The 27,953-nt window shown below is 44.4% G+C and overlaps 2 protein-coding genes across 2 annotated transcripts in view; both read right to left on the bottom strand.

Annotated features, from left to right (window-relative positions):
• TFCP2L1 (transcription factor CP2 like 1) overlaps window positions 1-16,840 on the bottom strand; it is an 81,321-nt gene extending 64,481 nt beyond the window's left edge. The window contains exons 1-2 of the mRNA XM_075529518.1: window positions 16,779-16,840; window positions 13,629-13,780 (exon numbers count right to left, since the gene is read on the bottom strand). Of these exons, the coding sequence (XP_075385633.1) occupies window positions 13,629-13,780; window positions 16,779-16,840 (214 nt within the window). The remainder of the gene's footprint in view (window positions 1-13,628; window positions 13,781-16,778) is intronic.
• Window positions 16,841-27,501: 10,661 nt separating this feature from the next.
• LOC142424537 (thymosin beta-4-like) lies at window positions 27,502-27,621 on the bottom strand. The gene has a single exon (XM_075529819.1). The coding sequence runs from the start codon at window positions 27,619-27,621 to the stop codon at window positions 27,502-27,504; it is 120 nt and encodes a 39-aa protein (XP_075385934.1).
• Between the last annotated feature and the right edge of the window lie 332 nt (window positions 27,622-27,953).

Genomic DNA, 27,953 nt, shown 5'->3' with positions numbered 1-27,953 from the left:
TATTCCTTGTAATGGATGTAAGGAATGATATGCTACATCTGAGAGGAGAAAAAGTGCTTCTGGAGCGCGTGGGGTAAAACATGGATGAATAACATTAATAGGAGGCCAAAGCCTACTGGAAACACCCTGCCTAAGGTCTCAGGTCATCTGTGCGCCGATCCAATACTGTCTAGGGCTGGAGAATATAATATTATATTTCAGTATCATTTAAAAGGTGAAAGGTTATATGTTCATTTGACTGCACTATTGATACTCATTGGAACGCCTACCAAAGGACCTTGCCTGCATGGGTCGGATAGAAGATTGAGGGAGATATTGATAGGATTAGCTTGTGAGTACTTATGAACAGGATTGCTTGCAATGTCATCCTGCTGCATATAAAATGAGCCCTCTGAGAAGCAGGGCATGCGATCTCATCACCGGCAAGAGCCAGGAGTGGAGTGTGTCCTCGGGGTGCATCTGGCTTACCCCTGCCTGACCTTGGGGTTTGGGACTGAACAGCCCCCACCGCAACATGAGACATTTCTTCACACTTCCGTGAGTTTCTGTGGGACTGTGCAGTGATTAAAGAACCAACAACTGTGAGGGAAGAGACTCAAGGGAGGAGCTGGGTGGAAATGGATCTGAATAACATCATGGAAGGGTTGGCCATTTGGGACATCACTAGTCCCCAACTCCTTGAGACTAGTCTGTGATGCGTCTGTTCTCAGCATCATCTGCTGTTCAGACAGATCTTGAACATGCTCGGCCTGTCACCAAGTCAATGTTGGCTACTGCACCCTTGACCTTCTTTGAAGAAGCAGCAGAATGGGAAACCCTGAGGACCTTGGAAGAGCATGGTAGGCCTTTCATTGCTACTTTTAACAAAGTGCACAAGTAAGGTAAGGACTTGGAATAACTCCATGCAGTGCGTGATCCTGGACTAGATCCCGTATCAGGGTGAAAATTTGCTACAAGGGACATGTTCAGAGGAGTTGACCAGATTTGAATAAGGCATACATGGTGAGAAATAGTGCTGTAATCAATTTGAATAAAGGATGTACAGAAGGGAATACAGTTACATTTTGTCAATATTAAATTTTTTGAAATTGGTAAAAAGAAAGGTTGTGTAAGAGTCTTCTTAGGAAATACAAGCAAAAGTATCTAGAAATACAGGATCATGTAGTCTAAAAGTATCAAATAATTCAGGATTATACATATACATACATATATATACACTCACATAATGAAAAAGAGATAAAGAAAATATGACAAAACATTAAAAACTGATGGTGCACATACAGTCGATTGTCATCCTAACTTTTCAATTCTTCTGTTTGAAATGTAAAATTACTTCAAAATAAAAGGTAAAAATCAAATTTTAAATTAACATTACAAAAAAGGTTCAGAAGAACTAGCTCTATCAGAATAAGTATCCCTGCCTCTTCCCTAACACACACACACACACCAAGTGGAGAAAAGCAAGACGCAGCATAGTATGGGCCCAGTACAATTACACTTTCAGCAGGTTCAAGCTGCCAATCTTTCAATTAGCAGCCAAATTTTATTTAATCATTGCACCATTATGGGCATTGTTGAAAACTAGGAATATATGGGGTGGGGGGTGGGGGGCTCTGAAAATGGAATAAAAAGGAAAATGGAACTTTCCCATGAATATTTTGAAGGCCCAGCATCACAGCAGTGACACATCAGCACAGCTCTGCCCACTAGGCAGCATCCACGCAGAGCCTCCTGCCTCGATCATAGTGTTCCCAAGAAGAAGAGGGGGCATGCACTACCCTGTCTTCTTGCATTCTCCATCAGCTCTCCCCATTTGTGGTATTCCCACTTGCCTTATGACCTATTGAGGCCTTTGGAAGACTGGTGAAGGGTGGCAATACAAAGACCAGTCACTTTTCTGAACAGAGGGTTGATCCTGAAATTCCACATGAGCCAAGCTCTGAATTCAATTATGGGAAAACATCCAGTCTGCTGCTACAGGGACCTGGCTTTTTTTCTACCTGGAAGCTTTCAGATCCTCTCCATCCCTCTTTTATTCCTATAAAAAATAAGCTATCTCATTTGCTTTCTAGTTTCTTTATCCTTAAAAAAAACAAACAACAAGCCTAGCCAAATGCTAACCCCTGCTCCCAGACACGTGGCCTGGCTTCGCACAAGGCAAGTGCCCCAAATGTGTGAACACTAAACCCTCAGTATAGGACCAAAGGAACCTGCGAAAATGTGGTACCCCAATCCCAAATTCCCTTGAACGCTTAAAAGTTGGAGGATCTACTGTGGGAAATACACAGAGATATGGATACTGCAGGTGACCTGGTTACTGTCTGTTCCTACAGAGCCAGCCTATAGGTTGTCTTAAGCACATCTCCTCATTTCCCCAAGGCTAGCTTTTCTTTACTTTGAGAAAACAAGACCCTTCTGGGGTACCCCTGGCTGACAGCCACCAGGTCTCACAGGTCCCATTTGGAAACAGCAGATCAGAATTAAGTGATGGACCGAAGTTACACAAGTAGTAACAGGCTGTTAATAAAAGAGGGGGCATGAAACCCACTGGACAGACAGTGGTGCTGTTAGGTGCTACTGAGTCCATTCAGACTCATCGTGACCCTGTGTGTAACAGGAGGAAGCTTTGCCCAGTCTTGCATCATCCTCACAATTGTCTTTAAACTTGAAACTTTGCCCAGTCCTGCCTCATCCTCACAATTGCCTTTAAGCTTGAGCCCATCAGCGTGGCCACTGTGTCGATCCACCTTGTCAAAGGCGCATGAGATGCAGTCTCACCATCCTTGCCTCTAAGGAGAGTTCTGGCCATACTTCTTCCAAGACAGATCTATTTGTTCTTTCGGCAGCTCGCAGTACTTTCAATCTTCTTTGCCAGCACAGGTGCGTCCATTCTTCTTCAGTCTTCCCTTTCCACCATCCAAGTTTCACTTCAATTTGAAGCCATTGAAAATCTTATGGCCTGGAGGAGGAGCCAAGATGGGGTCCAGGTAGAGTCACCCACCCAGTGTAGAGGGTTACATGTTGGTCTGATAACCACAAGATCAGTTTTTTGAACCAACCAGCCACTCATCAGGAAAAGATGAGGGAATCTACTCCATACAAGGGTTACACCACCATATTGCTTATACACATATGAGTGTCCATGAATTTGTTTCTCTAGTCAACTTGAGTCAGAAGTATGACTTCAAGTTTTCTTGCTTAAACACAAGGATATGTGTTGATGGATGCTCACTGAAGAAGTGTTACCTAATAATAATAAAAGTAGAAACAACCCTAACATTATTCTAGAGGGAAAAGTGTACAACATTCATAGACCATAATGCATCTAGTAAAGATCAATTATGTTATGTTCCCACATGAAAGACATTGAGGATATTTTGTTAATAAACAAATGAAAATTGTTGAACAGTTTTTATATGATCCCATTTCACTGAAAAAGATAAAAGGCATGCATGTATGTGTTTCTATATATCTAAATACATCTGGGTTAATATAGATCTGAATGGTAGGATCATAGAAAGTTTCCAGTAGAATACATACCATATATATGTGAGTATATAAGCTGACCCGAATATCAGCCAAAGCACCTAATTTTACCGCAAAAGGACTGCATTAAAAATGTGCTGAAAAACTTGGCTTATACATGACTATATACAGTATTTGGCTATTTAAATACTTTTGTACTAAAAAATATAAAAGGAAAATATTTTAAGTGTATATATCTAAGGCCATTTGTTTTACTCAGTTTAACTCAAACTTCAAGTTAAAAATTAACCTGGAAGGAAACTTTCTGATAAGGCAAATGGATAAATTAACAAAGTAAGTGATCTTTTGCCTCATTCCATAAACTCAAAGTCACTTATACAATTGGAAATAGACAAAAAATGAAATAGTGTAGTTACCATTTCCCAGCTATTTGTTATTCACTTAATTCTATGAGAAACTCACAAAGTGACCAATTTTACAGGTTAAGAAAACAGAAACTACAAAAATGATTAAATGACTTTCCTGGAGCAAAAGTTGGTTTAAAAAAGGCAGAATTGCAACTTTGTCCATATTATAAAACAGAGGAAAAAGGACAACACATCCAGCCTTGAACTTTTATCTGAGTGGCTATTCCATTAGGTCACAAGGTAGAGAATGGGGGTTGGGGAAGGGCAGGAAGATTCCGGTTTTTTGTTTTGCTTCCTTCAAAATTTTCTCCATCTACCTGTTTCTTCAGCGAATCCCTGATGAGAATAGTGGGTTACACATTAGTGGGCTACCAACCACAAGGTCAGCAGTTCTAAACCAGCAGCTGCTCCTAGGGAGAAAGATGAGGTTTTCTAGTCTCATAAAGATTTTATCCCAGAAATCCATACAGGGTCTCCCTGTCCTATAGGGTCACTATGAGTCAGAATTGACTCTATGGCAGTGAGTTTGGCTTTTTTTGTTTATTCATTTCTTCAATGTCCCCTTCTCCATCAAGCCTCATAAACATCCTCCTTCAGAGCTATAGCTTCAGAGGTCCTTCATGAAGTGCCTAACCTATGGTTTTAATAATGAACTCCCAGAGAATGCCCTCTGGGAAATGGATTACCCTCCCACTCCCTCCAATCCATCCAGGGTTATTACAACCTAACAGCTCCCTCATTCCTAGGCTAGCCTGATTTCTTGGGGTGGGGAAAGAAGGTTTCAAAGAGGATTAGAAGGTCCATGAAAATTCTATGGGGAGCCTTGTTGGAATAGTGGGTACTCATTGGGCTCCATATCAGCATGGTTACCGGTTTGTAAATGCCAGCAGCTCCGCAGGAGAAAGACTGGGCTTTTCACTCGTGTAAACAGATACAGTTTATGGGAAACCCACAGTGGGTCGCTTTGAGACAGCATTGACTCAATGGGAGTGAGCTTTTTTGTTTAATATCCTGCGTACCAGGCATTATTTTAACGCTGAGTACTTGCTGCTTTTGTTAGGTAGCTAGTTTAGGGCCAGGGGTTGTCCCTCCCATGCCTGCAAAGGCCCCCTTAAGGAAGGTTGGCAAGATACCAGGCAACCGTTAGACACCCATGAAGACCCCAAACTGAGCATGCTCATACTCAAGACCCTGAGCCAGCTGGGATATACACCTGGGCGGTCCAAACTAGGCCCAAGTGGGCTTAACCCAGCCAATGGGATCAACCAATACCTTCAATCATGCCTTCCCCCCGCCAGGGGGTGGGCTAGAATAAAGGCAGGGACTCTCTCTTACTCTCTTACCCTGCTCCTGGTCGGTGGCAGGTCGGAGGGTGAGGGCACATGTACCACTTGGGTGTGCCCTCTCAGTACCCACTCTGGGTCTGCTTGGGGCCCACAGCCTCTCTGGTCTCCACACCCTCTTGCCCCTTGCTCCCTTGACCACTCAGTCCCTGGGAAACACGACCCCCCCCCCAGCCCCCACAGAGATCCACACACGGGAGCTCCTTACCACATGGTTGTTTAGGCCCAATTATGAACACCTTTGAGACTGCAAAACCTGAAATTTATCCTGTCCTTCATAAAAACCACTTGAATTACAAAACGGGCTTCAGTGTGAATTCTTTCATCATGCAGAGCAAAGAACCGAGGTATAACCCAATCTAGAAACCCAATACTTAGTAGAGACATTATTTTCTCCATCTTTCCCATGAAAACTCAGAGGCAGAGAGAGATAAAGTGACCTACTTAATTGGCCATAAAAATAACCAGATAATATATGCTCCAGAGAGAAATCTATCTCCCTGTCTGGCCATATCCATATCCTTGTGTTCCAGACTCAGTCATCCTAAGCTACTTAGGACTCCTGAGATAGACCGTGTGCTCAATTGCACACCCCACATTTTGCTCATTCTTGTACTTTGCACCAGACTCTCTCTTCTCACTAAACGATCATGCTCCAACAGACAGGAGATTTTGTCTGTGAATGAAAGGAAGGCATCTATGAAAGTCCATTCTCTATTTCAGAGTGCATTGTTACTCTAGAATGCAAAACGCCAACACTCTCCAGCTAACAGTCCATTCTGGCAAAGGCATTCTTATCGCCAAGCCGTAAGATTTCCTTAGAGATTGCCTGGGGTTCTGCTGCTCCTGATGCACCCTACCCATCACCGCTCATCACCTACCGCCTTCCACTCAGACGCTGGCCTTCAGGACAGATCTGTCCACAGTGACTTTTGGTCATTGACAAAGAGGTCATCTGAAAGTCTGGAAACTTCTTTCCAATAGCTTTCCCACCTTTAGGAGGGAGAAATAAAACTTCCCAAGAAAAATGAAATAAAGATACATGTAAGACATTCTGTTCTGTGCCCGGCACAGAGTATGTGCTGGACAAACCAATGATTCCTTCCCTTCCCTCATGCAATCCACAATGTCTAATACCTTCTAGCCCCAAACTCAAAACCAAACCCATTGATTTCTAGTCATTTCTGACGTAGAGTGACAGAACAGTACTAGGCCCACTGGGTCTCCAGGCTGTGTGGGTGTAAAGGTTATGCACTGGGCTGCCAATGGCAAGGTCCACAACTGGATATTACCACCCGCTTATAGTTAGAAAGACAAAGCTTATTACTCCTATAAAGAGCTATAGTCTTGGGAACCTACAGGACCTCTTATAACCTGTCCTGTAGGATTGCCAGGAGTAGGAATCAACTTGGAGGCAATGAGTTGGGAACTGGAATTTTACAGAAATGGATTACCACATCTTCTTTTCCCAGGGAGTGACTGGTGTTTTCAAATCTCAGTGTGGTTAGCCATCAAGTACTTTAGCCACTGTACCACCACAGCTCATTTGAAGATGCTTATAGCCGCTCGGTGCCAGCCTAACTCTTGGTGACCCTATAGGAAGGCTAGAACTGCACCACAGGGCGTCCCGTGCTAAAACTCTGCACCACAGCAGATAGTCAGAGCTTTCTCCCCAAGAGAGATTCAACCACGGAGCTTCCTGTCCACAGCACACTCAGCCCACTGCACTACTTAACCCAGAACTCCTTACAGAAACTTTAGAGCACTGTAAAACAAAGCTGCTTATGGACATCACAGTCCTAAGGGTACAAAGGTAAAGGGAGATAAACGTGTCCTGTTTCCATCGAACTTATATTCTATTGTGCAAGACAGGGAACTAAAATAATGACACTGCGTGTTTCCCTTCAGCCAACAACAAACCACACGCTTACTGCCGTCAAGGTCATCTCAACGCACAGTGGCCCTATAGGGCAGAGTAGAGGAGCCCCTGTGGGTTTCTGAGACTGTAACTCTTTTTCTCTTTTTCTGGGGGTGGGCGGGGGTTGGGGGTGAGATCAGAACCAAAACTACTTGGCTTTCCCTCCTTTCAGTGTTTGGAGGGGGAGTTCTTACAGATATCATAGCATCCCATAGTTCAATCACATCAACCAGTATCATACAATTGCTACCACAATCCTTTTCAACACATTTACTTTTTTCTTGAACTCCTTGATATCAGCTCCCCTGTGTTTTTTGTTTGTTTTTAGACATTTTATTAGGGGCTCATACAACTCTTATCACAATCCATACATATACATACATCAATTGTATAAAGCACATCCATACATTCCCTGCCCCAATCATTCTCAAAGCATTTGCTCTCCACTTAAGCCCTTTGCAACAGGTCTTCTTTTTTTCCCCCTCCCTCCCCGTTCCCCCCTCCCTCATGTACCCTTGGTAATTTATACATCGTTATTTTGTCATATCTTGCTCCCCTTTGTTTTTATGGCAGTGGAAACCCTTTTCTTCCTTCCCTGGAGCAGCTGGCGGTCCTGCTGGCTGACTTGGGGGTGAGCAGGCCATCGTGTAACCACTACACCACCAGAGTGCCTTTGAACACTTCGCTACATATACTTAATCAGTGAAGTAATAGGCAGATCCTTTAAATGATGTGTGAGATGTTCTAGCATTATGAGGGAAATGTTATTACAAGAATTGTAGTTAGTAAATGCAAGAAACAACTGTATGAGAGTGTGAAATTAAGAAATACTTAAAATCTCAGTGGTTGTAAAATATAGCTATAAAAATAAAAACTGCTAAGATATTGAAAGGAACATATTTGCAACAGAAAACATATTTGCAAATCACTATTCGATAAGGAATTCTGTGAGAATCATCAGACATTGCCCCTGAGCAGTCAACCAACATCTATCCAAGGTTGGTCTCTTCCCAACAAGAAGAAAGAATAGCAGCAACAATTTTAAAATGCATGGGAACCATTACTTCAATGGGCTAATGGACCATAAAACATCAGTCTCCACAGTGTTGAGACCAGAAGAACTAGACTGTGCCTAGCTGTCACTGCCAGTGGCTCTGAAAATGACCATATTTTAAGGTCCTGGACAGAGTAAAAAAAAATGTGAAACAGAACTCAAAATCATAAAAGAGACTAAGCTTACTGGTTGCACAAAGACTGTTAAGATGCCCAAGACTGATCCTTAGCCTCCGGTCTGGAAGCAAAATTATATTTTAGAAATAGGCCACCATTTAAAATCAAAAGAACAGCATTCATCAAGAACAAAGTTCAGAAGATTAGCAAAGGAGAAATTAAAATGGGAAATACAGGGAGGAAGTGGGATAAGAGATGGCATATTGAAGGGATTTCAATGAATGAGTTAGAACAAAGTGTGCAAAAGTCATTGAACATAAAACTAATAATCTGCTGACACAATCACTGAAGACAAAGCGGATGCATGAAGAAATGTGGTGAAGAACGTGGATGGGGCCCAGTTATCCAAAGGTATAGCATCTGGGGTCTTAAAGGCTTGAAGGTAAACAAGTGGCCATCTAGCTGAGAAGAAACAAAGCCCACATGGAAGAAGCACACCAGCCTGTGTTCCCACGAGGTGCCAAAGGGATCAGTTATCAGGCATCAAAGAACAAGAAATCGTATCATTGTGTGCTCACCTCCCTGATACGATCGCTGAAGACAAATAGGTGCATAAGTAAATGTGGTGATCACTGGTGTACACTGGTAAAATTAGGAACTAGGAACACAGGGAACCCAGGGCGGATGATCCTTTCAGGACCAGTAGTGAGATTGGCGATACCGGGAGGGTGGAGAGAGGGTGGGATAGAAAGGGGGAACTGATTACAAGGATCTACATATAACCTCCTCCCTGGGGGACAAACAACAGAAAAGTGGAGACGGGAGATGTTGGACAGTGCAAGATATGACAAATAATAATTTATAAATTATCAAGGGTTCATGAGTGAGGGAGAGCGGGGAATGAGGGGGGGAACTGAGGAGCTGATTCCAGGGACTTATCTGAAGAGCAAATGTTTTGAGAATGAGGAGGGCAATGAATGTACAAATGTGCTTTACACAATTGATGTATGTATGGATTGTGATAAGAGTTGTATGAGCCCCTAATAAAATGACTTTTTTTAAAAAACAGACCCAAATTAAAAAAAAAAAAACAACTAGTAATCTGCTCTGTAAACCTTCACCTAACTCACCAAAAAAAGTTTATGAAGAAAAGATTCAATGGACATCAAGGGTTCAGGAGCTATAGCCATACCAAAAAAAAAAAAAAAATCTGTTTCTGAGCTATCAGCTCAGGGGCGGGGGAATTGTTTTCTTAAATGTTTTAAAAGTCGGCATTTCCTTAAAACACTCAACAAGCTGAGCAAACCATGTTCCCGCTGGTCAAGGAAGCATTGTATTGAGAGGGTTTTGTGTTGTCCTTTCGCTTCCTGAGTTATCTAGAGAATTCCTGTATTCCTCATTGTGTTGGCTGTAGAAATTGGGGTTTGTTTTTTGGCATGACATCATGTTTCATAGAATCTTGTACAGTCTCTTTATAAAACAAAAGGATATGAACTATTGGATAGAAAACATATTTCCTCTGTGAGCCTTTATTTAATTAACAATGAAAGCTTTTTTAAGTTATAAAAAAATTTAAGTGGCATTTTAACCAAGTAAGAAAAACTATGCGATAATAGGTATAAGGCAGGAGGCTACTGATTTAGAAAAAATAAACTTTGACCTTTATGTCCCCTTATAAATTCCAAAAAAATGAATGTTAAAATTAAGATACTGCGAAGCTAATTGGGAGGTGGGCAAATATTTTGCAACATGGAAGGAAAACAACACTTCAGAAGACTGAATATAAAATGATACATGCCGCTGTGGTCACTTGGTCACATGTCAAAAGCCTTGAAAATGTTCAAACTCTTTAATCCAGTCATCCAACTTCTTAAGTGTTTATCTTTTTAAAAAGTCAACATTTCACATAAAGATGTATGTACAAGCACATTCTTCCCCAGCAGTGTTAACTTAACAATTGGAAAGCACATGTCTACAACATAAAACTGGTCAAAGAATTACAAAACTTAGAATCATTCTCAAAGTATTTTTAATGGCAGGACAAAAATGTCGCCAAAGTCGTCGATGAAAACTGCAGGATGCCCGAAGCATGAACGCAATTTAAAAAGATGGACATGCAATTATTCAGAAAGTAGGTTCGCAGTCTTTCTCGGGGAAATGAGAGAATTTTATTTTCTTTTCATTTTATCCTTTATACTTTTGTGACTCCTCCACCTTTTCCAGAATGCATGTACATTGTTTTAATAATTGGGAAATTTTCATATTAAAAATAAATGTGATCACCCCCTCCCCCCCACTATCATGACCCCAGTCCTGCTTCCACTGCAGGCTGTATCAGAGCACGTGCACAGGCACAGATAAGAGCTCATGAAATCCAGGAACAGGAATGTGAGTAGCGAGACCAGGAAGATAGGGAGAAGGTGGGGAAAGGAGGGGAGGTAGAGGGAACAGGTCACAATGGTCAATACATAACCACCACCACCACCACCACCACCACCCCCCCGGGGAATGACAGCAGAAACCACTGGGGGAGGGAGAGCATGGTCGGTGTAAGATGTAAAAATAATAATAATTTATAATTTATCAAGGGTCACGAGCATAGGGGGAGGGAAGGAAAAGAGGAGCTGATACCAAAGGCTCCATAGAAAGTAAATGTTTAGAAAATAATGATGGCAACATATGTGCAAATATGCTTGATGCAATTGATGTATGGGTTGTTATAAGAGCTGTAAGAGCCCCCAAAAAATGATCTTATAATTTTTTAAAAAATGAACTCAAGATGGAATAAAGACTTAAATATAGACTACAACTACAAGCATAATCATTTAGAAAACTGGGACAAATTTAAGGGCCCCAATACAAGGCATAGACAGAGTACCAAACATAATGAAAAACAGTCACTCTAAAGAAGAAAAAAAGAAAACTGGGTCTAAGAATGCATTTATGTACATCAAAGACTTGCTTAAAAAAATAAAAGGAGACCCCATAAAAAAATAAAAGAAAAATAAATGTGAGGGAGCATCAAAAAGTTCGTGGAAATAGCTTTTAAAATTCATTTTCCACAAACTTCTTGAAGCCCTGCTCCCCATTCACAACAAACACAGAATGTAAGATTTGGGGTAGCTCATTTCCCGTGTCTTTTAATGACTCTATATTAGCCACAAAGATAATTCATTTTTTTAAAAAAAAATCTCAATATACTGACTGATGACTGCCACCATCCAAAACTTGACCTTGGGGGGCTGTACCAACAGATGGAAGGAGGGAAAGGTCAATAGGCTCAGCCAGCAGCAAGTCAGAGCACTCACTGCACACCATGAGATACGGCCAAAGAAGCGCCGCACAGTTCAGTAGGCTAAAAATTATGGAATCTTAATTTACGCAAGAAATTGTACCAAGGTACACAGTCAGTGCATAGCATTTGACTTTCCATAAAAGAGAAAGAACAACAACAAAAAAGAAGCCCTTCGACAAACAAACATTCTCAAACTAAAACCAAACTCACCACCATCGAGTTGATACGATCTCATAGGACAGAGTAAAACTGGCCCCTGGGAATTTCCAAGTTTGTAACTCTGTATGGAAGTAGAAAACCTGATCTTTCTCCCAAGTGGTTTCACACTGCTGAACGTGACAATGTGTAACCACAACGCCACCACACCAGGATTTCTTAACAAGCATACACAAGAGCTATTTTGCTGCGCCAGGCACTGTCCAACCATGAGACCAATAGGGCTGCCCAAAGGCATAAGCCATCACTTTCTCCCGGAGGCACACTGAGAGTGGGAGAGAGCTTTCTCTCTGCAGAGGCAGACCTAGACTTAATAGTGCATGAGCTAGTTTCTTGGTATAGAAGCTGATAAGCTCAGCAACGAGGGGGAAACTTGATATCAGGGTGGACTTCCAGCCCTAGCTGGCTCCCTAAATGCAGGAAATACTGCAAAGAGTAGGCCCCACGTGGAGGACAAACTGCTTCCAGCCCACTTCCGTTCTCGTGCCATTTGGCAAAACCCTACAAAAACAGCTTTGGTTTGTTTGCAGGGGGTTTTGCCCCTTGCTCTTCTCCTGAGCAATGAGCCCCTTGTATACCAGGTGTTGATGAAGCGACCCAGGAAGAGAGTGTAGTATTGTTGTAACACTGCAAAAATATCATCCATCGAGGTATTGGTTCATATGCTCTAGTAAAAAGCACAGGAACTTTAAACGAGTATCACATCAAGACTTTTCAAACATTTGCTCTTTTACACTTGAGCTTAGTTAAAAGTCTGAGAAGCAATCAAACATTTATTCTTTCGCATTTTTCCCAATTACAGTTATCATTCTACTCGTGGAAAGACTAATTCACAGAGAAAGAAGAAATCTAACTCACAGTCCTAGAACCAGGAAGTGGCTAGAGTGGGAATTCAAATCCAAAGGCCTTGTCTCTCAGGACCTCGTAAGTGGTCTTGTCCCCATCACCATAAAAAGTGCCTGTGTATTAATTGTGGAATATTGCCCCTATGTTCCTTTAAGACATGAACCAATCTCCATGGCACCAACCAAGGGCAATTCTAGAAAAAACAGCAGGCCTGATATACTAAAGGTGCTATGATCTATATCAAGAAAGGACATCATATTCACACTACATAATAATCGTCATAGTGCCTACGAATTACTGAGCATTTCCTACTGGCAGATCTATCTAAGCAATGCTAGACAGTGACACTTGTGAGAGCCAGCGTTGCCTTGTTTTCCTAGGTCCCACGAGTTTTCCTCCTTTGGCAGTCTCACTACTGACTCTTTCTCTTTATTAAGAATTATTTATGATTCTTTCTTTATTTGCGTTTTCCTTCTCTCACAGGCCTTCAGCTTACCAGGGTTCAAGATTACAGATTTTAATGTATCTATTACCTGCATTTGACTGCCATAACAAGACGGTTGGTATCTTGATTTTTCAGAGGACGACATTGAAACGCAGAGAAGACACAAGTAGGAAATGGAAGATGACCCTAAGTCAGATACGACCACCAAAGCCTATAAAACTAGTTGCTGTCGATGAGGAACTCTGTTTGTGCCACAAAGCAGTGCTTCATAGCTTTCCAATGACTGGTTCTCTTCCAAAACACTCTGATTAGACTTGAAACAGAGTTTGGGTTAGCAGCCAGGAGAATTAACTCTTTGCATTAACCAAAGAGTCCTTCCCAAAATTCACCACGTCCGTTGTGGAAACTTAATGAGGCCAAATGGGTCTTTTAGAGCGACTCCCCATTCCTTGTTGGCAGAAGGAGCCCAGCCCCCACTTTGTGACCCTGGCCCAGTCACTACCTTGATTGAGGTAGGTCAGTGTCTCCTCATGCAGCTTCACAGCTGGGGATGTAGAAGCACACAACACGTACTGCAGGGGCGGCAGGCGAGGCTCATTCTCCGGAGACAGCTGAGGCTCCTCCTGCTTGAATATGGGCAAAGCGAGGACATCGCTGCAACACACAGAGAGGAATGATCAGGTGCAAAGTGAAAAGGAGCTAGTTCACAAAGACGTAACAACATTAATGAAGGGGAGGTAGCCCACCAGCGTCAGCACTCATGCAGCCGGTACCTCAGGGTAGCATCCCTCACACCATAAATACGCTAAGGTGTTTTTAAAACAGAGCAAATCAATCCTTTATCATTCTATTTTAACTGAACTGCTCAAGAGGGTCATAGGATACAGTCATCAAGGAGATGCAAGACCAATTTTATCAAATATAAAAGTTACAAAAATCTCTCTGGAACAAAGACTAGCAGCAGATCATCCTGTATTAAGAGTCGTGCAAATCTCTCCTAAATGCGAAACAAGGAAGTTTTCAATTCCGTTTTCTTATCCAAATGGACAACTTGAGAAGCCTAATGGTTCTTTTCCTCAAACAAAACCCCATCATAATAAAAAAGAAAGAACGAAGAGGAACTAGTTTGTAGAGAACATTTTTAAAATGCTCTCAAAGGGAGTGGGGAGGTGGGAATCCTTGAGCATATGAATGTCCTATGAGCAGAGAGACTTAAGACCTGTAATACATAAGCAGTACAGAAACAGGTGCCAGTCCTTATCTTGACCAACCTCTTCCCTTGGTGTATCCCGGGGAATGGATCAGATTAGCTGACCCCACTTCACTGTATAAACAGCAAAGTCACTGGTACAATCTGTTCCTCATACAACACAGTAAATGAGTCTGGCACACACCCCAATATTGTCCAACCAAGTCTCAGAAGGAAAAGCCTGGCTTCGGGCATATTCTGGGGGGACAGCCTCCAATGTGGGGGCTTCTTTGGCCACTGTCCTTTGACTCAAACCACCGCAGTGCCATACTGTCTGGGGCTTCCCACCACAGTGCCTTCTTCCACCAATGAGGGGCACACTCCCAGCCCATGTGGTTCTCTAGCAAGTTGGGAGAAGTACAAAAACCTGCTTCCCTCAGGATTGTATCATTTCCTATTTGCATAGGCTATGTTAAAATAATGATCTATGGACTATGGCTTTTACATGAAAAAGGAAGGGGGACAGGGACCCTCACTCGACGGTAACTTGTCTCGGGGTTGACATCCTTATGTCAAGGAATAAAAAGTCACAAGAACATCAAACTGAAAAATGGATGGGCGTAAAGGCCCTGGTGGGAGTCACCTGGGACGTCAGACAACTTGCTGAAGGTAGTTGTACAGAGTACAGAGATGAACAAACATAAGACACAAAAATCAAGGGAAGGACCAGACTTTCACTGCCTTTCCTTCACTAAAGTCAGCCTCTCAGACAGTAAAAGCCTCCATTTCCAGGAATGGAAATAAAAATTACTTCTTCATCCATGGTCCCCAAAATGACCCCCGCAATCAGTGTGTCATTAATCGTACCTTTCATTCCAACTCCCACCCCTCCCCTTAATGCAATTCCAAAATCCTAAAAGGTATGTGAAATGTTTCACAGAGAAATGATCATCTCTATAGCAGATGGCGAAACCATTCCTCCCAAGCAAGGGTTGGGTCATGCCCTAGTGAGATGGCATTTTAAAAACACCCCCCGCCCCAAGGGTCACCTTCAAATTCATTTTGAGGTATTGAAACAATGGTCACAAGGTTACATTTTTGTAACACTAAATCTCCAGCATGCAGCTGAGTAGAAGTGAATTCTATCCTGTTTAAGAAAATGGCACCCTCGTGGTGTAATGGTTAGGTGTTGGGTTGCGATGCGCGATCAGTAATGGTTGGCAGTTCAAAACCACCAGCAGCTCCTCAGGAGAAAGACTGGGCTTTCTACTCCCTAGACAGTGTCAGTCACGGAAACCCCTCAGGTGTCACTAAGAGTCAGCATTGACTCAAGGGCAGTGAGTTTTGTTTAAGTGAATGGACACATCTTCTAACAACCCCACACCTCATCTCCGTCGCCACCTTGGACTCATGACTAAAACAATGACACCTCCACTCAGTCCTTTGCATCCTGGAAGGAGGAAGTCTTTAGAATGACTAGCCAAGTCAGGACTGACATTGTGCCAAGGGTTGTGGAGTAGGAAATTCTTGGCAGCCCCTCTCCCCTTCCCAAATCATTGTGAGTGACTCTCACTTTGAGACACTGGGCGCTCTGGGACTCCTCCAGCCTCACCTCACGCTTTCCCAGAGCCTGTATCGATTGGCCTATGGGTTGTTAGGCACATTGAATAAATTGTGACTTGGGTGGAAATACAGACCAACCAGAGCTGGTTCTGGTGAGTTCTGAAGGTGAAACGTCTGCCTGTGAGTACCCAGCAAGCGACACAGCTTGGAAAAACAATCCTACGAGAACTAAATAAAACAAGGACCCTGAGTCCTTAAAGGTTTCAATACTGAGAGTCAGAGAAACGCTTTCATAGCAGGCAGGACTTAGTTTTCCCTCCGAAGAAGAAGGCTAGTCAAATCCCCCAAAGAAAGATTTCCATCAAGGGCAATAAGTGCAGGAGCCCTCGGGAAAATGAATACAGGCCAAGACCTCCTGTGGGCAGAAGCGCCTGCTCCCCGGGTGGGGCGCTTGGTGGGCTGGGAAGAGCTCTGGGACCAGTGCGGGAGGGGGCGCCATGTCTGGTGAGCGACCCAGGACGGAGAGCACGGGCCTGGATTTCCTAGACTGGCACCAAACTGAAGGCAGACGTTTCCAGTAAAGGGAGAAGAACCTAACAGGGGCAGGTTTTCCCCAGCAGGTGAGCGCCCTGCACTCTCCTGGGGTCCCCAGCAAAGTGCCCCCCTCCCTGGCATGTCCAGAACCCGCTGCGGTTCGTCTGTTCTCGGAACCAGCTCAGAAGACTGGGGATTCCAGGGACCTCGCCGTGGCCACTGGGCAGCAGAAAGCCCAGAAGGGGCTCCCCAAACCCGGGTCGGCCAGCGTCCTGCCCCGCGCTGGGACCCGCGAGGGCGCCCGAGCTGTGCGGGGACTGAGGGCGGCTCTTGCGACCCAGCTCGGGCCCCGCGGCTGAGGCTTACCGCAGGTAGGTGCCGGAGCTGTGCTGGTTGTAGTGCTCGGGCTGCGTGTGCCAGAACAGCATGGCAGCCTCCGCGCCCCGAGCTGCGAGGCAGCCACACACGGACGCCTGAGCCGGGCTCTGCACCAACCGCGCCCGCAGCGCAGCGGGCGCATTTATGGGTGGCTCGGGGGGGGCGGGGCCGCGGCAGGGAGGCCGGAGCAATCTCAGAGGGTGGGCGGCTCCCCCGGGGCCGCCACACCTGTGCACACCAGCGTGGCTCCCCTACAGCAGGCAAGCGTGCTCCTAGGTCCCTGGGAATAGAAGTGCCGCGCAGCTACCCACTGAGGCCGGCGCCTCGCTCCCTCTGGAGGGGCACCCAGGTGACGCTCACCAGGAAGAGAAAGTGGGATTGTATTCTGGGTAGAAAGGAACCCCCCTGAAGAATCCCAAGCCCAGTCGTGACATTTCTGATTTGCGTTTTGGAAAGACCCAGCAGGGCCGATGGGGGACAACAGGGCAAAGGGGGCTGGCGAGGAGGGAGTCCATCTCCGTGAAGCTCTCAATGAGAGCCTGAGCTCCCTGGTGGGTTCGTGCACTATGCCTTGGTCAGCAGTTCGAATCCACCAGTCTCTGTGCGAGGGAAAGATGCGACTCTCTGCTCCCGTAAAGCTGTACAGTCTCATAAACACGATGTTGCTGCTGATTGATTTGAATGAGATTTCATGGAGACCCAGAACTTCCAGCTCCCTGGAGGAAGCATGCTTCCTCACCCTGCCATCCCTGGGCCCCTCCTTCTAGCTAGTGGGCTTCTAATGGGCTTCTCTGAGCAGCTTTCAAGGGTTACCACTCCCCACGTCCTTACCAGGCACATGCCAAAGTGCCAATCAGAGTCCCTTTCTTACAAGGTCTGGCTGCCCAATCCAGGGGGTTACTGTCAGCAGATAGGCCTCGGCATCATCAGGGGCTGTTTCCATGGAAAAGGCCCATCTTGGCCAAGGCCACACCCTTCCTCTTGCGGCCCGCGGCCCACTGACATCCACGCAGAATGGTGGTGCTCCGGCAGGAGTAGAAAAGTCTGGCCCAACTGCTCAGGAGGTGGAGGGCTATTTCAGCCTGCAGGCTCCCCATGGGGCAGTCAACGCTAGCTGTAATCCCCCTCAGTACCCTCCAGCTGCAGAAGCAGCATCACTGAGGGGGCGGGGGAGGAGACGGTGTGTGCATGGCACTCCCTGGCACTCCAGAGTCAGTACGGGGAGTACGGAGTACCAGGGGTGCGGGGGTGGGGGGTGGGGGGGGAGTGGCTGCCAAGGTAGAGGAGGCTCTAGGGTTGAGTCATTTGTCCCCTGGTTCTGCCATCCTTAAGTCACTCGCCAGAGCCGCTTGGGGGCAGGGTCTCTGTATTGGCAGATGGAAGAGGGAAAATGGCAAGGGGTGGAGCTAGCGGCAAACCCAATACCCCATAAGGGGAGTGGGGCAGAGAAGAGATGGAACAGGACGGGGATATTCCAGGGAGCCTACTCACTGGGGTGTGACACAAAGTGTTGCCTCACTGGGTGACAGCAACCATGGTGACTGCATTGTTCCTGCTTCCTCTGCCTCCCTTCCACAGGTGTTGACCCAATGGCATCAACATTCTGTTTCCCCTCCCCACCAATCTGACCTTGCCCCGGCTTGCTTTGACCTTAGATGCAATGGAAATTCAGGGCCTATCCCTAAAGAGATGTGGCAGCTTCTGCCTTCGCTCTTCTTGAGCGCCTTACAACATCCCAAGTCCCAAACACCATCTAAAGACTGAGACAATCACGTTGCATAAATGGGAGGCATTCACGGGTCAGGGGTATGCGTGTGTGGATTGGGTCATTTGACAATAGTTCCTGAGCACCATTATCGGCCAGGCAAAGAACTGGGTGCTAGGGATGGATATGTGTGTTCTAAGTGGAGAGGAAGATGGGAAAGCAGCGATGTCTGTGCAGTGTCATCAGAGAAGGGCAGGGGTTGCTTTGGGAACACTAAGGAGGGCGTTGGAGCTCTGGAAAACCTCCAGCTGTCGCTGTGGGATGATGGCATCTGGTCCTGTATGCAGAGTAAGGGGAGGAGGAGGAGAAGGTTGCATGTAGAGCACATAGCACATGCAAAGGTCTGAAAAAGCAGACGGAGCACGGGAAGCACATAGGATTACAAGTGAATTACAAGTGGCTCAGTCTTGGGCTTACAATTGGGTCATTCAGGACATATGACTCTGATGGGATCAATTGATTACTTGAAGCCCAACACAACATGAGATGGTTGTTCATGGCTTGCTTTGACTATGTGATGCTGCAGAAATGAAGTTGTCCCAGTTCAAGGCTGGCCCCTAAGAGATCTGCCAGCTCTACCTTTACTCTCCTGGAGCTCTTTACCACCCCATAAAAGAGTGAGACCACAAGAACATGGTGTCAACAGCAGCAACACTGACACGCTAACAAACAAAAAAGCCATAGACATACAAAATTTAAAAGAAAAAACAAAAAGACAGCAAACAAACAAGCAAAACCTGTTAGTAGTTCGAGGTCTGTTTGTTGACCTTTAGGAGTGTTTTCCGGACGAGTCCGATGGGGTGCCACATCCTGGCCTCAAAGTCCATCCCTTATACTCCTTCGGGACCTCCTTGCTCTGCTTCCCCTGCCACTGCATTGCACGCCCCATTGTTTTGCCTCAGTGTGGTGGGGTCAGCTCAGTCACACATCCCCCACTGTGTCTCAGATGCTGTCCTGTGTAGGGCCATGGGTCAGTGCAGGATGTCGCATCTCGCCTTGGGGCCGGCTATATGGTCCTCTCTGTACATTGGGCCTTCTAGTCAGGCTATAGTCCTCTGAGCTTGGTGGGTCCAGGTGTGTTCTGCTCCGTTCTTCCTCCTTCCTTTGCTTCAGCTTCCTTCTGGGTGTGGTGTGGTAGGTCAGTTCCTTTCCCACACCAGACGATCTATTTTCATTTTCTGTGGTACTCCCTTTGATGGTGGGGGTCGGGTCATCCACATTTTTATGCACATATTACTATATCTGCAGGTCCACCCAGATAAGATAGGCTCGACAAACAATGTGAGAAGAAAATAACGGGACCAATGGTCCCAGAGGGACATGAGAGTGTGTGAAGTAGGGGAAGAGAGAAGGTGTTGGCCAACCCAGGGACAAGGGAACAATGAGTGGTTCAAAACCAGTGGAGGGAGGGGATGAGAGGACTGGTAGGGAGTGACAAATGGCAAGGTAACTGAGAGAAATTACTGAAACCAGAATGATGTCTGAACATGGTAGTGGGACAGGAGGAAAGCGTAAGGAAATAGAGAAAAGGAGTAGGAGGCAAAGGGCACACATAGAAGCCTAAATACAGACATGTACATATGTAAATATATTTATGATTATGGGGGAAATAGACCTATGTGTATATATTTATAGGTTCAGTAGTAGGATAGCAGGTGGATATAGGGCCTCCTCGCACGCACTCCCTCAATACAATAGCACCTTGCTCAGCTAAATGGTCATTCCATGATACCCACCTTCCTGACATGATCGCTGAAGACAGACGTGTAAGCAAACATGGTGAAGAAAGCTGATGGTGCCCGGCTATCAAAAATATATAGCGTCTGGGGTCTTAAAGGCTTGAAGGCAAACAAGTAGCCATCTAGCTCAGAAGCAACAAAGCCCACAGAGAAGAAGCACACAAGTCTAAGTGAACACGAGGTGTTGAAGGGATCAGGTAGCAGACACCAAAGAACAAAAACCATCATTATGTGTTCACCTTCCCCACATAAATGCTGAAGACGAAAGTGTGCATAAATAAGTGTGGTGACGAAGGCTGATGGTGCCCGGCTATTGAGAGATATAGCATCTGGGGACTTAAAGGCTTGAAAGTAAACAAGCAGCCATCTAGCCCAGAAGCAACAAAGCCCACATGGAAGCAGCAGCAGCACATTAACATGTGTGATCATGAAGGGCGGAGGGGACCAGGTTTCCAGCAACAAAGGCAGGGGGGAAAAAATCATATAATCATGAATGAGGGGAGTGCATGATATCCATCTGTAGACAACTGAACATCCCTTGCAGAGGGGTAGTGGGGAGGAGATGAGTCACTCAGGATTCAGTGTAGCAATAATGAAACTCACGACCTTCCTCTAGTTCTTAAACACTTCCTCCCCTCCAACAATCATGATCCCAATTCTACCTTGCAAACTGGTTAGACCAGAGGATGCACAGAGGTACAGTTGGGATCTGGAAACACAGGGAATCTAGGACAGATGAACCCCTCAGGACCAACGATGAGAGTGGAGATACCGGAAGAGAAGGGAGTTAGAAAGGGGGAACTGATCTTGGGGATCTACATAAAAACTGATAACTAACCATTATCAAGGGGGAACTGATCTTAGGGATCTACAGAAAAATGGGTGAAGGGAGATGCTGGGCAGTGTAAGATAAGATAAAATAATAATTTATAAATTATTAAGGGTTCATGGGCAGGAGGGAGTGGGGAGGGATGGGGAGGGGAAAAAAGGAAAATGAGCTGATTGCAGGAACTCAAGTGGAAGTTGAATTTTGAGAATGGTGAGGGCAACAAATGTATAAGGGTGCTTTACTCAATTGATGTATGTATGGATTGTGATAAGAGTTGTATGAGCCCCAATAAAAGGATTTTTTTTTTAAAGAGTGAGACCAATTTGGCCGCCTAGGTATTCAAACTTGGATTCTTCAATGGACCTACCGCAGCAGATAATACAGGAAACAGAAATTAGCGGTCCCCACTGAGCCCTACCCAAAACACAGACATATGAGAAAATGAATGGCTGTGCTTTTAAGCCAGCAAAGTGTGGATGACTTGTTTCATAGCAATAGAGAATTGGTGTAATGGCCAAATCCCTTAACCTCTTGAGCTTCCATTTTGTGATTGGTAAATGTATAACATTAACTTTTACTTTAGGATTGTGATGAAGTAGGGGAGTCAGAGGAGAGTTGAGTTGAGTTGGCCCCCATACAGTGCAATGGTTTCTCTTTAGGTGTGGCCTTTCTGGCCTGGGTTTAGAATTCTACCAAAGTGATTGGCTAGGCAACAGCCATGCTCACTACCTGCAGACACCTGGGAAATGCCTATACTTAACTTTTTCAGTTATTTCCGAGATATCCCATCCTCTTCATGCAAAGTGTGTAAATCTTAAATGTTCAAGCATCCATCTCTTTCCTGTCTGTTAAGGATTGAATTGCATCTTTCTAAAATATACGCTGGGATCCTAACGTCTTCTGAGCACTAGGTTTGGGGAAAGCACTAGGTTTAAGAGAGGGCACCCCCCCAGAAAATGGAATCCACACACGCACACACCTCGCTGCCGGCTCCAAAACGACGTATTTAAATGTTTTAACAAAGCAACCTTATCACTTTCAAATTTGTCTACATTACATTTGTCAAATCTGCCATTCCATTATTGGAAACATTTTGAAACTCATCTGTTTGAATGGCTGACAGCATCTCTGGTGTTTTTTTCTTCACCTCTTCTAAGTCATAAAATCCCTGTCCTTTCATGTCCCTTTCCATTGATGTAAACACAAAGAAGTTGCATGGAGCAAGGTCAGGTGAGTAAGGTGCATGAGGCAAGAGAGGCAGGCTGGTTTTAGCCCCAAACTAGTGTACTTAGATGGTTGGGCGAGCAGCTGTACTGTGTTGGCAAAACTATTCCCCTATTCCCCTGACTGCCACAAATCAGAATATCTGTCACATTCTGTTACACCATCTTTTCAGAACCTATAAATTGAAAGCCTGGTTAATATTCTAACATGGTGGAACAAATTCCAAATCCACCATCCTCTCCCAGAAAAAAAGAAAATGAGCCTTACCTTGATCATTGAGTTCATTTGACAAGCTTTGGGGGGCAAATGTGATTATGTGTCTTCCACTAGCGTCATTGTTGTTTGCTTTTGGATTCATAAGAATAGCACCATGTCTCATCACCAGTAATGACCTTGGGAAAAAGTCTGGGTCGCTTTGGAGCTGTTCTTTCAAATCACAGCATGTTTCCACTTGACGCTCTTTTTCCTGGTCAGTCAGAACCCAATGCACACATTTCAAAGCGACCCTTCTCATTCCCAGATCTTCTGGTACAATTCTCCAAACCAAGTTCCAATATAGTCCCGATAATTTCCCCATCTCTTCAATGGCCCGTTTTTCAACTTTGAGCACAGTACATGAATTTGTCTACCTTTTCATCTGTTCGGGAAGTTGACAGACATCCAGAAGTAGGCTTGTCGTCAAACAATATTTCACCTTTTTAGAAATGAGAAAACCACCTGTACACTTGAATTTTTCCTTACTGTGCTTGTAAGCTGTGCTCAACGTCACAATAATCTCTAGCATTTTCCCCCAGCAGAGAATAACATTTCACAGCCATATGCCATTCTCTTAAATCGGCCATCACAAAAAAACGAGGCCGTCACTCAAAAAACATTTTGAAAATGCTTTTACCAAAAATTTCACTGTGTCCAGAGAGAACCTTCTCGGACGCCACAGGGTGCGCTAACTCAGAGTGAGTAGCTTGATGCTCACCTAGTGGCGAAAAATGTGTACTCTGAAAGCTCCACCCAAAGGAGCTTTTCCCCATTTTTTGTTTTGATTTGTTTGGGGGCGGGGCACCCCCTAGTACAATGGGAGCCATAAATCCATTTTGAGGGTCCAAATAGACTCAGCCTCCACAGTTCTTTCTGCCCATTATCAATGTGAAAGCTCTGCCTTTAGGCAGCGTGTGTTTAAAACAGCTTTCTACCACTCTCCCGGCAAGGCCCAGGTAGAGCAGGTTAGCCCTTAGGGACTTGCCTGGGTGTGCCCATGATTGAATGTGGGACCCTTGGGGGCACAAAGTCTTGAATCATACCTTCACTGCTCATTCAGAGTGCCCTGAATCATATAGGCTTTGCTTATTTGCAATTGTACACGTCCCAATCACAGTCCCTTTCCAACTTCTTTAATCCAGTTTGCAACTGTGATGAAGTGATCTACCACTGATCATGATTTTGTAACAGTTTTCTTGGACATTGAGGTAGGTAGTTTATTGTGCCAACCTGGCCGATAAACATATATGGGGTTAATTAAAGGGCAGAGGGATAAATGGCTCAGTGAGCCTCGCCTTTCCAGTTCCTTGATCTCTTGCTCTCTGGTGGTCAGACCAGGGTGCAGCTGCCTTAGCCAGCTCCATGCTTTAGCTAGCCAGGCTCACTTCCTGCAAGACATCCCTGAGGAGAAGCCACATGGACATACCCCGATGCAACCCTGGGTGTTGGAGCACCTGTGTGGGGACCCCTGTGTGGAGACTCCTGCCAGATGATTACCCTTTCACTGACTCGGCTTTCCTCCTGCGGTCGGCATCATTGCTTCTGTTTTATGAGATGGAGGAGGACTTTGTAGACTGGTGTTGGACATATGGGCTAATGGGTTAATGTTGGACTTGTGGGCTTGGCAGCACTGGGCTGGGATATTTTTGATGCACACTTAACCTTGATATAAAACTCTGTCTTATACATGAGTTTCTCTTAAGTACCCAGACTAGCACAGACATAATTATGGTTTCATGCTAAGAATATCCCTCATCCAGATGTTTGTCTTTGTTTTGTTTAAGACTTAATAAATGAATCTGTCAAAAATACATTTGAATTTGAGTTCTATTTGCTGGGTAAAACAGCCCCATAATATTTTCCAAGCTCAGAGGCACCATTTTCAGGATGAAGGTGATAGTTTCTGACTCTTAGAACTGATCAGAGAACTAAGGCAGATAGTGAGTGAAGGAATTTTCCTTCATTCAAGTTCTCCTAAACAGTTTTAAAGCATGTCAGCCTTTCAGCTTAATGTAGTAACCCCCCACAATTAACCCCAAATGTAACCATGATGTCCGAGTCAATTTAGATGTAGCCATTTTGACATTGTCACTATGCCGTATTAATTAGCCTGAGTGTAGCCATTTTGTACTGACTCAAGTATGGCCATTTTGCAACTACGGCAATTCCTCCCGTTACTGCTATTTTCTGTAACTGCTGAGCCATTGCCATTTATTCTTGAAAGTTCGGATGATGTGTCTAAACCCCCTGCTCTCTTTTTGTGAGGTCTTATATTTCCCAATATCATAACACCACCTGTCTTTCTATCCAAGTTCCCATCTCTCAATACGGTGTGACACTGTCCCCTCTGCCTTGTTTATTCCATAGTATAAAAACTTCCTATTTGGTGAATACATATTTGTTGCTAGAGTTGAGTTTTCAGATATGGTTTGTTGGGTTTTTCATTCTGGTTTTTAGCAGAGTCCTGTAAAAGGTCCTTGTCATTTGAATTCATGAAAAGTGCTACTTTGCATCTTGCCCTAAGCTTTGGTCCTAATGACTGGTTCTTAATCCCTTAGTGACCGTTAACCCACAATGATCATCACCATTTTAGCGCCAATGGATTTAGTTCACAACAGTAATCAAGAAGTTAATTCTAATTTTTTTCTTCTTTTAGAAGACAGACTCTGGAAGTTTATTTGAGAGGCTGTGTTTCAGTGATTTTCATGAACACTTGTACCATGAAAATTGCCCACTGTGCTCAGGCACACAAGATGTATTTGTGTCTCTTCTGTGAAAATCATGCCTGTCACTAGTATATGTTTGACGATTGTAATACTTAAAATAGGACTGGGGATGTGGCATGGTGGTGATGGGAATTAGTCCATATGACCCCTTGTTGATCATTAGAGCTTGGAGAAGGGGCACGGTTGGTATAATTTGCAGAGTCATGACTTGCCCCTTTCAGCTAAACTTACTGATAATTGTATCTTCATAACTTAGGACTGGACCATCCCTCAAAATTTTGGGGGTATAAAACAGGTCTGAGGGATTTTGTTTTTTTTAAGTGTTGTGTTGCTGTGATCCATATAGCATAACCTGAGGTTGGAGAGGACCACGTTGGGAGCCTGTAACCAAAACTGGACGGTAACTTCTGGGACGGGTGAAGGTTCCCTTGAAGCAGTGCCAACCTAAATCTCCCTCAGGTAAGTAATTAGAATAACTCCAGAACCAGACCAAATGAGACACTGGTATTCAGTCCTTGTATTCCTATGCCTTAATGTTTTTCTTTTCTTTTGAAATATACCTTTGTCCTGAAAAACTTCAACAACAACAAAAAAAACTTCCCATTTAAGCACTCAGTCTTGGGAGAATTAGGCTTTAGTCACCCCTTGGCTAATAAAGGCTTACTAACTTTAATTAAAGTATTGGGTGTGTTAATTGATCTCCTTCCAGCACAACATTAGCATCACCAATCTCAGATTATAAAAATTAATACACCAACAATGTAATTTTAGAGTAATTTAGGTTTACAGAAAAATTAACAGAAAGTACAGTGGCCCCAAATACTCTCCCTCCTCAGCCCACTGCTTCCTATATTATTATCTTTCATTGATATAGCATGCATTATAATTGATTACCTAAATTATGATGTAAAGCTCATAATTTGCATCAAGATTACCTCTTTAGGTAGTTACATGGATTTTGACAAATGCATTATGGATGTGGCTAACATTACAGTATCATAAAAATAGTTTTATTACCCTAATAATGCCCTGTGCTCCATCTACCTACTCACTCTTTTCCTCTCTGCCCCTTCTTCCCAAACCCTGGAAACCACTGATCTTTTTACTGTGTTGCAGTGAAGTGAAAATAGCTACACTGAGCTACACTGAGGTAGTTCATTTATTGGGCCAACCTGGCCGATAAACATATGGGGTTAATTAAAGGGTGGAGGGATAAATGGCTCAGTGAGCCTTGCCTTTAGAGTTCTCTGGTCTCTTGTTTTCTGATGGTCGGACCAGAGTGCAGCTGCCTTAGCCAGTTCCCTGCTTTAGCTGGCAAGGCTCACTTCCTGCAAGACATCCCTGAGGAGAAGCCACATGGACCTACCCCGATGCAGCCCTGGGTGCTGGAGCAGCCGTGTGGAGACCCCTGTCAAGGATGAGATGCTTACACATTCACTGACTCAGTTTTCCTCCCGCAGTTCACATCATGGCATGTTTTGTAAGATGGAGGAGGACTTTGTGGATTGGTGTTGGACATATGGGTTAATGCTGAACTTATGGGCTTGGGAAGCACTGGGTTGGGATGTTTTCTTGATGCGCACTTGACCTTCATATAAAACTTAACCTTTATATAAGACTCTCTCTTATACATGAGTTTCTGTGGATTTGTTTCTTTAAAGTCCCCAGACTAACAGTAACACTTGCCTGAGCAGGTCAGTGGCTGAGAAGAAGCACAGCAGACAATGGAACTGTAAACTTAATGTGATTTTTCCCTTCAGGTTTTAAAATTTTATTTGCATATTAGAATTTAGTGCGTTCCAATAATTAAAGTCATTGGAACAAAAAAGTGGCACACTCCAATTAAACTGCATTTTGCACCTGCAGAACGCCTTGGACCAGCTTTGTTTCCACTCCATATATTTATCACTGACACCCCACCCAGGTCCTTCCTTCATCAGCAAGCAAGTTCCTTTCCTTCTCTGGCAGCCAGACAGGCCAGTGTGAGCAGCAGGCAGGCTGCCTTATTTGTCAGTAGTCCTTTGAGATGAAAAGGGACAGCACAGTCATTAAGACTTGACCCAACCTCTTTACATCTTACAAAATTGAACAGATAAAAGAAATAAAATAAAAGGCAATGCTTGTGGAATATGCAGTGCATATTCCTGATGCTGCCTCATTACAATTTGCCTGCTTACTTCCCTTGTTCAGTCATTTCTTTTGAAGGCAGTGGATTTTTCTCTTGAATTTCTGCCTTCTTCAATTTCAACTTATCAAATTTATCAATCTCAGGCATATGGAGTTTGTCAGACATGGTTGCAGAGTATGAAAGAGTAGAGTCCTTGTGTTCTGTGGCCACCACTGAGTCCCTGAATGTTTTGTTTTTTTAATCTTAACTTATAACCTGTTAATTCCTTAATAAACATTTGTGGTAGTTACATAATTTCATGTCAACTTGATAAATAAGTGTAGGGGTGGAGTCCAGCCCGTCAATCATGTCACACACAGCCTGATGATGCCTCCTTGTGGGCAAGGCCTTCTCATGAGGATTCTGGGAACTTCCTCCCTCTCTGCTTTCACTCTTCTGCTGACAAGCCATGTGGAGTCATGTTGAGGAGCAGGACACTCAGCGATCTGGAGGAGACA

Source organism: Tenrec ecaudatus, chromosome 13 (assembly GCF_050624435.1).
Source record: "Tenrec ecaudatus isolate mTenEca1 chromosome 13, mTenEca1.hap1, whole genome shotgun sequence".
In the NCBI taxonomy this organism is placed as follows: Eukaryota; Metazoa; Chordata; class Mammalia; order Afrosoricida; family Tenrecidae; genus Tenrec; species Tenrec ecaudatus.
This window is presented reverse-complemented; position numbering and strand designations above follow the sequence as displayed.